At 41.0% G+C, this 13,236-nt stretch overlaps 1 protein-coding gene across 3 annotated transcripts in view; it reads right to left on the bottom strand.

Annotated features, from left to right (window-relative positions):
• The window catches only part of Fancd2 (Fanconi anemia complementation group D2), a 61,294-nt gene extending 48,078 nt beyond the window's left edge, over window positions 1-13,216 (bottom strand). The window contains exons 1-12 of one of the 3 annotated variants that reach the window (XM_077659787.1): window positions 13,065-13,215; window positions 12,904-12,984; window positions 10,666-10,791; window positions 9,959-10,026; window positions 9,789-9,841; window positions 9,270-9,317; window positions 7,651-7,708; window positions 6,707-6,762; window positions 5,763-5,835; window positions 4,739-4,866; window positions 4,087-4,174; window positions 19-123 (exon numbers count right to left, since the gene is read on the bottom strand). In XM_077659787.1, coding sequence (XP_077515913.1) covers window positions 19-123; window positions 4,087-4,174; window positions 4,739-4,866; window positions 5,763-5,835; window positions 6,707-6,762; window positions 7,651-7,708; window positions 9,270-9,317; window positions 9,789-9,841; window positions 9,959-10,026; window positions 10,666-10,791; window positions 12,904-12,984; window positions 13,065-13,104 — 924 coding nt within the window. In that variant the 5' untranslated portion in view covers window positions 13,105-13,215. Of the gene's footprint in view, window positions 1-18; window positions 124-4,086; window positions 4,175-4,738; window positions 4,867-5,762; window positions 5,836-6,706; window positions 6,763-7,650; window positions 7,712-9,269; window positions 9,318-9,788; window positions 9,842-9,958; window positions 10,027-10,665; window positions 10,792-12,903; window positions 12,985-13,064 lie in introns of all 3 variants that reach the window. The other 2 variants (XM_077659786.1, XM_077659788.1) reach the window with 2 other exon arrangements.
• Window positions 13,217-13,236: the final 20 nt, after the last annotated feature.

The raw sequence follows: 13,236 nt of genomic DNA on the forward strand, positions 1-13,236 counted from the left end.
CACAAATGTTACACACACCTGAGATGCTTCCTGAACAGTGCAGTTGGCAAGCACAAACTTGACAGTAGGGGGCAGCTGACTGAGCTTCAATGACTTCAGCACTGTTAGCACACGGGTGCGAACCTGTAAAGGCAGCAGGTCAAGGCACGTGGACACAAACGATTTTTCTCCTCATCTGTGGCACAAACATGCGCAAAAATGAGCAACCAACTTTTAAACGGCACTGCAACACACTATGGCTAAAACACATGGCAGATCCTATCCCCACACATGCCTGCATGTAGTGTCTATTGTAGCAAGGACAAGGCTTTGAAAACAAGAATGCTTTGCTTCACTTTAATCATTTAACGTTAGAAAGAAGAGAATATTAGCAGCTTATGCTACTGCCGAAAGTAGACGCAAACAAAAATGATTTTCAGTTTAGTATAATCTGCTGCTATACAAAGGAGCACCACCACACCACATAATGATGATGACACAAATTTTTATGGCGCAAGGGCATCTGTGGGCGAACAGCACCATGGCACAAGGTTTTTTCTTTTAATCAAGATGGGGTCAAAGACCCATTTCCCAAGCATTTCACCCTAAAGAAGCCGAGCACCAAGCAGGGGAAAGCTTGTACCCATTGTATCACCAGTGGGCAGGAGCATAGCCAGGGGGGTGGCTTATGGGGCTTCAGCCAAACTCGAAATTTTTTCGTACTGTTATGCACCGCCGACCAAAACAACCACTGGCGCCGGAAATCATGCTGGATTTTGTCTACAATGTCTTTTCCACACTCGAAAAGACATTTCGGTGCGAACATTGCAACCTCGGACTGGATTTCGTGGCAATTAACGCCCATGCACGTGGAGTCTATGTATGCAAGGAGCCCCATCCGAGCCCAAAGTTTCAATGGCATTTCTATGCCGAGCAGGCTCGTCGCAGCATCTCGCGGCGGTCGCGGAATCTACGGAGCGCATGGATTTCAATTCCGAAATTTTATGGATATAAATTTCTCATAAACTTTGTCCTTTACATAGCAAAGCAACAAAGCGAATGCAAGTAAAAAGATCTGTTTCTTCAGGTTTATAAACGCGTAATTTGGAAAACATATGAGTATTCATTAGCCTTTAAAACCGCAGAAATTTAAGCCGTTTATTGTAACAGTTAGCATCATGATCAAAGTTATCATGCGAATGCGAAAATTACGAGGACATCAATAACCAATTTGACCAACCTTGCTCATTGAAAGCCTGGCCCACACGGCATTTCCCAACAAACGTTCTCGGATGTTGGGTAGTTCAACTTGTGGCATCATCTGTGGCTTTCGTTTGTCCTTTTCTTTCCTTTTTTTTAGCTACCTGCTTTTGCTTCTTTTTTGAACCAGACCAATAACCTCCTTTAATTTTCGGTTCAGAATGATAGTTGCCGCTTTGCAGGCAGCTAAAATACACATTTTCGTATTGATTTCTGCATTCTTCCTCTATTATTCTATCCATATGATGCTGTCGTGACCGCAGCATGGCCCAAATACATATCACGATTTCTGCGATCATAGTTTTATTCTTGCAGGATAGTCTGTCCTTCTGTGCGTGCAGGTTACTATCTGTGATAGTGCAACATGTTTATTTGGCTTGTTTGACATAGTATATACAGCAACTTTAACTTAGGTATGTCGATTTACTACAGAATATACGTATATTTAAATATCTTTTTGTTATATTTTGTGTATACATGCAGTGAACTTAGTTTCCAGCAATGCTTTTTTGCCCTTTCTCAAGCTGTATCTTCGTATTTGTGATATCTATTCTATCTTCGCATTTGTAGTGTATATTTTGCAGAACTCCTGCTTTTTATATGTGCTCTCTGTTGCGACTATAATTTCGGTGCAATTACAACACTCGACCGATCAGAGCTGCGCCCGTGCAATACACTGGTACGAAGGACAGCGTCACTGAGGTATTTTTTTGGCCATTGCATATGTACAAAATTGTAAACACGGTTCTTGAATGACCAACATTTGTTAAAATATTTGTCCCCAACTTGATTATTCATATCAGGGACATGCACTACCTTGCTTGTTTCCAAATTCATGAGACATTTTTTTTACTTACAAAATAGACAAAAAAGATGGAAGCATTGATATCAGTTATTTCTGCCACAGTTTTTGGGACATATGTATATATTCTTTTATGAAAAATGCATATTTTACTTGTGTTGACATTGTGTAGCATTCAAGAATTCATTTGCAGCATCTAATACACAATAGCATAGGTAACGGCAATGCAATTATTATTAATGTATTTGATCCCTTAACAAATTCTATAAGGAGGAGGCTGCGCCGCAACATGAGCACCCCCCTCGAACAAAATTTCTGGCTACGCCACTGCCGGTGGGTATCCGGTGGCACTTGGGATCGAACCCCGTACCTCCCACCTGCGAGGCGGATGCTCAAATGATGAGGCCACTGCTGCGGTCTCACATCACATACAGTGCCAGCGGGAGCTTCACCCCTTCATAGCTCAGCTGTGCGATGCGTCATTTTGTTCTTCCATGTCCACTCTAGAGGTTAGACTCTATAGCTCAGAGAAACCTTTATTCCAACTCTCCTCTGAAGACAGACAGGATTTGAGTTTTGCTAATAGCTTGATTCACATTTGTTAACTTGCTTTTAAAGACCTGTGAAATGAGCCTCAAAGCTTAAAATGTTCCAAAGACCCAAGACAGCTACCTATGGATCCCCTTTATGAACACTGTGCCACAGTACAAGTTTTGACACACTTTTCCACAGCTACATTTTTCCATTGAACTTTATAACGGAAAGTGTATGCGCAGACAAAAATGAAATAATGAAGCACTGGCAAGAGAAACTAGAAACCAGATTCCCACTCTCATGCATTTTATTTATTTATTTATTTGTCAGTTTATTTCACATACTTTACGGGCCCGAAGCCATTACAGAAAGGAGAGGTAAGTACAGAAAACAGTACATAATTATGCAATAATAGGTTAACAAGTGGCAGATAATACAGTAGTCTTGAAATTGTCAACATCATAAATAGCAGAGATGTCTTGGGAATAGAAGAATCGACGCATTTTCGTTCTAAAGAATGGAACCCTAACTGTAAACATGTGATCGGAACGGGATGAAATATATGAAGGGTGCTATTATGTACCCAATGAATGCTTACACTATCGTGCACTAAGGAGCAGGAAATGTACACTAGTAAGAAAGCTAGTCCCAAAGTCTGACCACTTAGCAGAGCTACAGAGCTAGCACCAATAAATAAGCGGCTCAGAAAGAACAGTCTTTTTTCTTTTTACTAAAAGGCAGCCAGAGGTGATGGAGCTTGTTGAATAAGATTATGTTAGATGACCACTCAAAAAGTATTCTTACAATAAAGAACTCAGTATAATAAAAACTTAAAAATATATGATTTCAAGAGCAATAAAACAAGGCTATTCTGGATCAACCAACTGGCCCCGGTAATAGGTTTGCTATTCTGGAGCCAACATCAATTCTGGTCCTACATAACCACAACATTACATCCTTTATTACTGTGCTATAACAAAGCTTTTGTGTCCATTGCACTCATCTCACAAAGGCGCGATGTCAAAAATGTCTCAGAAATACTATGCATGAAAAAATAAATTTGCTAAGTAGGAATTAAATACTGTTGCAACACCACAATGGCAAGGATTTTTAAAAGAACTAGTCAAAGTCAGCCGATACATTAATGTTTAGAAACGAAATAGAAAGAATTTGCAAGACCATCGCTTTCAACACCAACAAGAAAGTCGAGGCTGTACTCCAAAGCATGCCCCTTTCAGAATGCAACAACTAACAGAAGACTGCAAAGATGTGGCACTTTTTCAAGATACTACAGTCGCATGGTACACACTGCACCAAAGAATCATGAATAAAACTCAGAGTATGATTGTAGACAAGGAAAAATAAAAGCAATTACACAAGAAACTACAAAAAGTCAAATGCCCCGTCAACAACCCTTTCCCCCAACCCCAAATTCTACTCCCCGAAAGCAAACACTGCCATAACTATGACAGAGTACTGTAGAAAAGCACATCTTTCATGACATTTCTCACCTCAGAAATCACTTCTGGTTCTACATACAGATTGCTGAGTGCCTCAAGAATGGTAGGGCCGAGCTCCTTGTCATCAGTAAAAAGCTCACTGCAAAATGATAAGAGTGTTGGTGACAATTTTTATGACTTCAACTCGCATCATGCAAAGCACCACCTCAACCATACAGCTGAGTATATCAGTTTCCCATTGTTTTTTTTTAGTTGTATCAAAATTGTTTTCCTCACTAGGTCTTCATGGCCTGCAAAACGCTGCGCATGGTCTCTGTCACAAGAAATCCAAAGGCATGGCTGTTTATTTTATTGACACTATAGCATGGATCTGGCAAGTGGTATGGTATGACCGCCGATAGAATAATCTGTTCAGAATGTGCACAACATGACTGCACCTCTCCAAAAAGAAAAAGCATTGCCACTGGGCTGACATAAAGAACAGGAAGAAAAAGGAGATGCTGGCAAAAAAAAAAGAGGTACCAATAACCTCATAAGTGTAGATAATATATTACACAAAAACTCACCATATATGTGATCATATTATTGATAAATGTCTTGAGCGAAAGAAAGATGGGAGCCACTGAGACTTTTAGTCTTCAGCAAACTGAGAGAATAGAGTGCAACATTTCATCAACCACCCTCATAAAATATTCCTACGCACCCCAGTTTGCGAGCTGCAGCATGGTGTTCAGAGTCCTCCAGGATATGGGGAAGTGCCAGCAAAATATCCTTGCGCACATGGAGTGGAATAACAGGAAGGACTTCGTTGAAAACCTTGTCCATGAATGCCTTGAAGTAAAGGGCAGCCAAGTGCAGGAATAAAATTAGTGACTGCATCAGCAAAAAGCAGAAATGCTTGCTTTTAAAAATACTTGAGGGGACACTTAAGCTCTGCCTTAAGGGTATGACGCGATAATGTTGATGGGTCCCTTCAGCGGTCTGAGGTCCTCTTCACATATCACTTCGCCTACATAGGCACTAGTCTTTTCTTCACTATCCCATAATGCTTAACCTATCCTTAGGAGTACAATGCTGCAACGCTAGAGATCGCTCCCGAACAAGTACTCCTCTTGCGCCTTGGTTTCGCCTACATGCCCATATATGAAGAATGGGCCATTCTCTACCTTACATTCATAGATCATTCACGGGGAGTCCTCATACCACTCCTGGTGTAGTGACACAGCTATTCAGTGACGCGCCACTGCCCCGGCAGGCGTCTGTTTCAAACACAGCCAGCTGTGTGGCTTGCGAGACTTAGGCTGCTCTTCCCGAGCTCCGTAATGCTCATTCACAGCGCTATGGTGGGCAGGTGGCAACAGCATTGCATTTACTTGAATTAATTTCATTGCCAGGTGCCACGGTGGGCAGTAGCTGACAGCCCGGTGGGCACCTGCCCTGGTGGCCAAGTTGTGATGACATCGCAAGGTCACATGACCTCTCTCGACCAATCATTAATTTAACTGCCACCTGCAACGGTGGGCAGGCTGCGATGTCACAAAGTCACATGACCTCGGTGGCAGGTGGGCAACTTGCTTTTCTCGGTGTGCAATTGCCAACACCGGGTTTTCCGTTGGATGGGACCCTTAACGCTATCGCATTAATAAGTCTCCTGACACACTGCAGGTATTGCCTAGTATGTTCGACAAAAATGCACAGCCTCAAGAGGTAAAAAAACAAAGCCTAACCTTTGTTCCAGCCAAGCCGTCGAGCCATTTGAATTGGTTGAGCGCCTGGACGTGGAAAGTGTTTGCTGGCGACCTGCACCATTAAGCAGCATGGGCAGAAAATTGGTCTCGCAGGCTACATAACTGAATTGCTGTTGAACAACAATTCACTAAAATTTCATTCACATGTCCTACCAGCCATCTGCATATACACCTGGCCACTATTTTTCCAGTGTCTTGACTTCTACAATGATTATTGCAGTAATCTGTTTAAGAGCGCCATAGTGAGATGGCCAATTCATGAAATAGGCAGCAGCACACTGATGTGAGGGACGTGCATTGATTTACTTGCAGCAAAAAGGTTACGTACACCAATCCTTCATTGTATCAAAGTTGCGTCACACAAATTACCGCTTTATTCAAAGTATGTCATATCGCTGTATGCGCGTTTTAGACCAGATTTTTCGAGTCGCAAAGGCACTAGGTTCTAGTTTTGACATTGGGTAGAACTGGCAGAAACCAAAAAGGTTTGCATCAAAATCCATAAGTGTTGATTCCATGCTTTTCTTTTCTCAAACAAACACATTTCAATGCTGCTGGAACTGTACATAGGCTTGCTTATTCACCAGACGCATTCCTTCAGGCAAATTGTGAATGACAAAGTACGAAGGATAAGGCGCTACTTATGACAAAGTCTTCCTACCATCCAGGCGACTTAGTTGCAACAAGGTTTTACTGTAACTGCGCTGCTTGTAATTAAGCCATTATGCGAAGTACAGTCTACAGGTTTCCTACTTTTTTTTGCAAGTGCATTAAAAAAGAAGCAGGAGGCAGAGGAGAACGCCATTAGAATTACACAGTTCTGTGCTCTCAGAGCAGATATGAAAGTAGGAGCAATGTAATAGGAGAAACAAGAAAAATAAGAACAGAAAGATAGTATTTAGCTTTTCTTTAAGCATACTCACTCATCAGTGACTGATTCTTCCACCATTTTTTCAAGCAGGTGCTCAGTTAAACCCCACTGCGTAAAAAAAAAATGAGTGATGGGCAAGCGAGAAATACAAAACGAAACCAAGAGAGCAGCACTTAATAAAAACAGGTGCCTTTGATGTGCTATCCAGCATCAATCTTTGAGCTAGTTGCAGTTGCTCGGTCAAAAAAATAATAATCGGTCACACAGAGAAAAATGAAAACGGACAAGATGGGCACCATACCTGATACATAGTTCTACTAGAAAACTTCCACACCAACTATGGTGACATTTGTTTTTGTCATCCGTATTCGTCCCAGTCCTAGCCTCGCTCTACTGAAAGCAGCCCCTGACATGTCTTGTGCATTTTTTTCATCATTCTCCCTCAATTCAACTTTTTCAGTTTTTTTACTCAGTTGCTGCACCAACCACAACATGCAAGTTTCACAGCATAATACAATAGTGACCCACAGATAATTCATATTTCTTGATACTGCACCATGGCTTCAAGCCTCTGAGCAGTAATATCGACCATGAGTTGATGTTTTGGCACTGGTATAGATATTCAGGTTTAATGCCCCAAAGCACCACACGGGCTAAGAGCGACGCCACAGTGAAAGGAATTTCGACCACCTGGAACTCTTCAACGCGTGCTGACATAGCAGAGCACACGGGTGTCTCTTTGCATTTCACCTCCATCGAAATGTGGCCAATGCAGCCGGAATTCGTTCCTGTGATCCTGAACTTAACAGCCAAACGCCAATGCCATTAAGCCACCGCAGCAGGTATAAGGTGATATTTAGGCCAATCATGTGTATGAAAAAGCAACTTCTAAGCTGGGTGCGAAGAACTGGCAGTATTCCTGTGCAGACTTTGATAGAAAGATGCTAAACTGAAATAATTTTAAACAGCAACAAAAAGTGCAGAGTAAAATCTAACCTGAAGTGGTTCCACACGGAGAAAGAGGCGAAATACACTGTCCCGCTGTTTCAGCATGACGCTGAAACCAAAATAAAACGAAAATTCACTCTATCTGTCAAGAAGACTACACGGTTATTCAGACAAACCTCCAATGAAAATGTGAGATTTTGACTTAGAAAAACTAAACAGTCTTGAACCTTCACAGCAAAGAAGCAAACCAGGTAGAGAAATACTTTCTCAACATTTGCAGGTGTTTGCAATAGCACAAATTATATAGCACATCAGTGATATGCAGTTACAATAGATAAACACAGATCAGAAGCAAATGTACAGACCTTGAAGGACACTGAACACAGTTTTGTATCCTATTTATAAGTGCAGTATTAATAAAATCCAGACAGTGTTGACTGCTTTCTATGCACTTTTAAATGCATTTTTTTTTTTCAAAAGAAAAAACTTTCTTCCTTGGGCCTGTTTGTATATCGCTTCACTCTCAACATGACTGGTATATAATCCAACACATCATTATGAGTGTCTTAACAATTGATTTTTACACATTAGTAGTCATAAGTTTGGCTGGCCATTGTTTTGTCTTAGCTAACAGAATGGAACCCCTATCCTGCACAACACATTTAAACGAACACAATGAAAATTACATATAACTATTACTATATCATGCAAATAGTTCACACAGGCACTATTATCATCACCAACAGTCTGTTGTATATCTGCATTCTAACTAAAAGATCCTGCAGCAAAGCTGAATGGACTTATAATGTCTCATACAATTTATTAGAAAACATACATGCATCACCACTTCTCTTCAATGTCCATTTAAATAAGTCATTATCACAAGCCGCAATCATAATCCACAAGTCGTCCAAAAAATAATACAGCTACGCTGCTTAGCTTCATGCGGCAAAGGTATACGGCAGTTGCAAGCAGTCTTAGTTTAATGCTAAGGTCCTTATACAAATACTAGAGATCCCCTTGAGATGCTCGGCTCCTGGGCAGATTTTGACATATTAAGCCAACCTTGAAGCTTTTTTTGTTACTACACAATAAGATTGGAATACAAGATAAGATAGACATAAATTCAAAAATGCCACAGATAATTAAAGCTTGCCGGCACTGATTATACATAACCGGTAGTGCTGAGAATATTATACATGACAAAGCAGGCCATCATTGTTGCTTATCACGGCTACAACTACACCTTTTTTCAAAACACACTCTGCAGAGGCAATGCTGCTCAAACCTTACAATGAGTTAACATGTTGTCAGCATGGTAATTGGTCCTTCCAGCTCCTTCCCTTTTGCCCCATTGCCCCTGTATGCCTCAGTATTTTCATCGCAGATTGTTCTCAAGAAGGACAAGAAAAAAAGTGGTGCAGCGTCTTTTGCAACCCCAGAATGCAATAACTCACTTCCAACGCAGCATGACCAAGCAGTACTCAGCACTTTGCTTGCTTTTTAGGCACACTGGACAATTCAGAACTTTAAAGCATTACCTCCAAGCAATGTCTACAATGTCAACACTTATCCGTCACAAAAATAAGGAAAACAGAACAGCATGATCAGCAGCACATATCAACATAGCTGCATCATCCAAGCAAGGGATTTGTCGCTCTGCTCACCCGCTGCCATCTGAATCCTGGTAAGTCACAGTAAGAGCCTTTTCCAGCCTAAAGCAAAAATAAGGCTAGCATGAGACATCATTCACTTCACAAAATATTCTGAAAAGATTTTGCAACTGGCACAGTATTCCATGAGCTAGTTATAGGATATGCATCAAGACATTACGATAGAGAAAGATGAGGTGAAATCAATGTCACCTGCCGACATGAACTGGTGAAATTAAATACAGAGCCATGTAATTTATTTTCACTTTGATATACAGACTAAACATTAAAAAAATGCTGATCAATACCATTTTACTAGAGACACAAACACTGAAAAAAATGCACACTAAATATTGCTAATGACCTTTGAAAGGTCATTAATATGAGTCAAAACTTCAGCCAAAGCAAAATTAACAAAGTTAATAATATGCACAAAAATCACATGGCCTTCAGTGATGAAATGGCCAGAAGGCAACGAGTGAGAAGTTAAGTTTTTATGGTCAAGGCTTTTTTACACAAGGAGAGAGGACTTACCTGTCTTGGTTATCCAAGTATTCTTTTATTTCATTCAGAACATCAGTAACAACCTGAAGGAAAAGATTCGAATGTGAAAGTGCTGGGCCCAGAAATAGAAATGACAATGTAGCATTTAGAAAATAAAATGCTGATATACAGCTCTGAAGTGAAAATAAAAGATTTCTCACCTGTGGATACTCTAGATGTTCTTTTAAATTTTGTGTAAAATCTCGGCTAAATGTGGTTGAGTCAACACCTGCAGTTTAAAGCAGCAGAAAAACATCTTGCATGAAGCTCATTCCAGAAAAATTAAAAGAAAAGCATATGCCATTGTCTTTTTTGAAAAACACAGTTTTATATTTATATTAATGGCCTTGTCAAAGCAAATTTAAATGGCAATGGCTATGTCAACTATGCAAAATTTGTAAATATTACCAACAAAGAAGAATTCAAGGCCAATATGGGTTCATATCTGCCACGGAAGTTTCTTCAAGCCTTGCATTGTTTTTAAGTTCTGAAAAGGTTGCTAAGAATGTCCACATCTAAGTATAATAACATGGAAATAAGTCAACTAATAGCTATTCCTATGGACATGTTAGAAATAATAAGACCTCTTTTTCGTTACGTTCTCTCAACATCTCATTTTACGAAATACCTTTTCAGGACAAGAAGTCTTGCTAAGTGGTGCCTGTAGCCTCCTCACAATGACACAATATATATGTTGAAGACCACAGTGAGCGAACCAGAGCCTTTCCTGACATCATTTAACTCTGACGTTGTCCAGTTGTTCTGGCGATGATAAGGAATAGTAAGCATGCACAAGGTGACTTGCCCCCATTAATGAACCTTAGTTTGAGTGATCCTCTCAACATCCCACATACAATGCGCTACTCACTCAAAGTGTTGTGCTTTCTTCCAGAATTCAGGGTAAGACCAGACTTTTTAGCAAGAGAACACAGGTACGTTCCCTTCTTGTATTCGTCATTGTTGTCCACAACATTGACTGATGTGAACGATCGACCTAAAGTGGAAAAAAAAAAATGTAAACATTAGTAACTGTGCAGCATAGTTTACAGTAGAACACGTTGCTAGGTGACTTGGTGCGCTGCTTCAGAAGATAGGGTGCAAAAGGGTGAGACATGCGCATGTCCCATCGTGCCTACTTCTGTGTGCTGTCCTTTTTGTGCCCCATCTTCTAAAACACCATAGTTTAGCTGTAAGTATTTACCGTAAAGACTGGCACAAAGCAAATTAAGCTCCATGCCACATCACCTGTAGCAATGGCATGGGAAGCTCGTTGCAAGAAAAAGAAAGTAAGAATTGCATTTGGAGCAAAATTTTACTAGCCTTCATCATAAAAAATGCTGAGATTTTTTTTTATATTCTGTTTCCCTAAAACTAGCCATTGGGTGGTATATAAACCTGGAACAACAAAGCAAACGCATTTTCCCCATTGATCTTTGACAGACTCATCACTAAAGTTTTTGACCAACCCCTGACAACTGACATCGCACAGTACACGGGCCTCTAGAATTTTGCCTTCAGCGGTCAAATTTCGATTAAGGCGATATTCTAGAGGCCCGTGTACTGTGTGATGATCAGTGCACGTTAAAGAACCCCAGGTGGTCGAAATTTCCGGAGCCCTTCACTACGGCGTCCCTCATAGCCTGAGTTGCTTTGGGACGTTAAACCCCCTTAAACAAAACCAAACCAACCTGCACGGAATGATCAAAACCATGTTGCACAGAGTGGGACAGAACATGCCTTGCATAAAAAATGTAGACTCTTCTTATTCTGTTGTGGAGCAGCAATGTTGAAAATGCATCTTCCGAATAAAGTGACAGTTGTGCTCCTTTCTTGGGAACCTCACTTTATCCAATACACCGACCGTTTTTTTTTTTGGACCGACTTTATTAAGTTGAAATGGCTTCTTGATGTTTGCCATTTCTTGATAGCATTGTGTTCACCACCTGAATGTGTTTACCTGAATGAACACATTTGCAAAAAATGCATCGAGAAGGAATTAAAGATTCTGCACCAAGAGTTCCAGCACCTATCAGGTCAACAGGCACTTTGCTTTTCATCAAAACGTGTATACACATCCGTCTAGATGTTGAACTCTGTCATAGCTTCCAGAGAGCACACATGAACTGAAGATCCACAGGCAAGTTTATGCACAACTTCTGTGTCTTCTGAGAAACTGAAGCTTGAGAAGGCTTGTATGTTTCTACTTTTATGCCAGTGCTAAGAAGTAACACTCTCTTTTAACCTCCAGATAAATTCCCTTTTCTCGAGTTTAGTTTATTGTCCTTCGACTCACCTGACCTACCTTTCGTGCTTCTCCTCATAGTTCCTCCCACAAAGATGCCCTCCTTTGTAAGGTCCTCAAAGAGGCATGCTGACGCTAAGAAACTACCAAAGAGCCTTCTGTTAATTACAACACAACCTGCTCTCCAAGTCCTTGGCTGGTAGGGTGCTTTGCAGTCTTGTCCTCAAATACTTGAAACTCAATGATATTCTCCAGTCACAGAGTCTGCCCTGTGCTGCACCTAATATCAACGTTTGAATGCCTTCATCAATAGGTACTGCTTCACTGACAATTTAACTTTGAATGCAAGCGTGCTCTTGTCGTTAGCTTAATGAGCTGATGGCATGCACTCCCCCTGAAAATCCTTATTCAGTTGTGCATTAGGAAGGGGGCCTTATTCATGGAGAAGCTGCTGATGCCTGGCTGCATGTTCTCCTAACGTTAAAGTAAAACCTTGGCCGATAATGCGTGATAATAACGTGAACGGTGTGCAGCCGCCGTAAGGAGGTAGGGTATGTGCTGCAGGTAAAACGAAAAAAGCGCTCAAGTCGAGCGAGAGACTGAAGTGTGTACTTAGTGCTCGCAGTTTTCTGAGCACGGAAGCCACGAAAAAGCCCAATTTTTCGAGGCATGCGTGTTCCGAAAGCTTCTACAGACACCTGTATACTTACCTGCTTTTCGCAATTCGTTCAATTACCCTGATGTTCTTAAGGTATGAAGCAGCGTATTTTCCAAGAAACTCGTACAGGCCGTTTACCACAGCATAAAACGAGCCCGCAGAAATAGTAATATTCTTAAAACAGCAGTAAAACCGGTGAAACTTACCATGCTGAGATCGGACCGAGACCTCGGACATGTGATCCCCGAACATGACTCGCCGCTCGCCTTGCGTAGGTCCATTTTTCTCTGAAAGATATCAAGACTTGAGTTAAACGCCTGGCTTTATATTATGACAACTAGCATCAAAAGTGAGCTAAAATACTTACGTGTAGATGCCTTCGTAGAAAAGCGCGCCGTTTTCGACATCGTCCACTCCAGTACAGAAAGCTTGTCAAAACCTGCTCTTTGATTTCTAGTGCAACTAGCGGCGATTTAGAGAACTACATTAGGAAGCCTCTTTTGCTGCGTTTTCTGACACGTCTGTTAGTACAACAAGGA

The sequence above is a fragment of the Amblyomma americanum genome, chromosome 3, assembly GCF_052857255.1.
Source record: "Amblyomma americanum isolate KBUSLIRL-KWMA chromosome 3, ASM5285725v1, whole genome shotgun sequence".
NCBI lineage: Eukaryota > Metazoa > Arthropoda > Arachnida > Ixodida > Ixodidae > Amblyomma > Amblyomma americanum.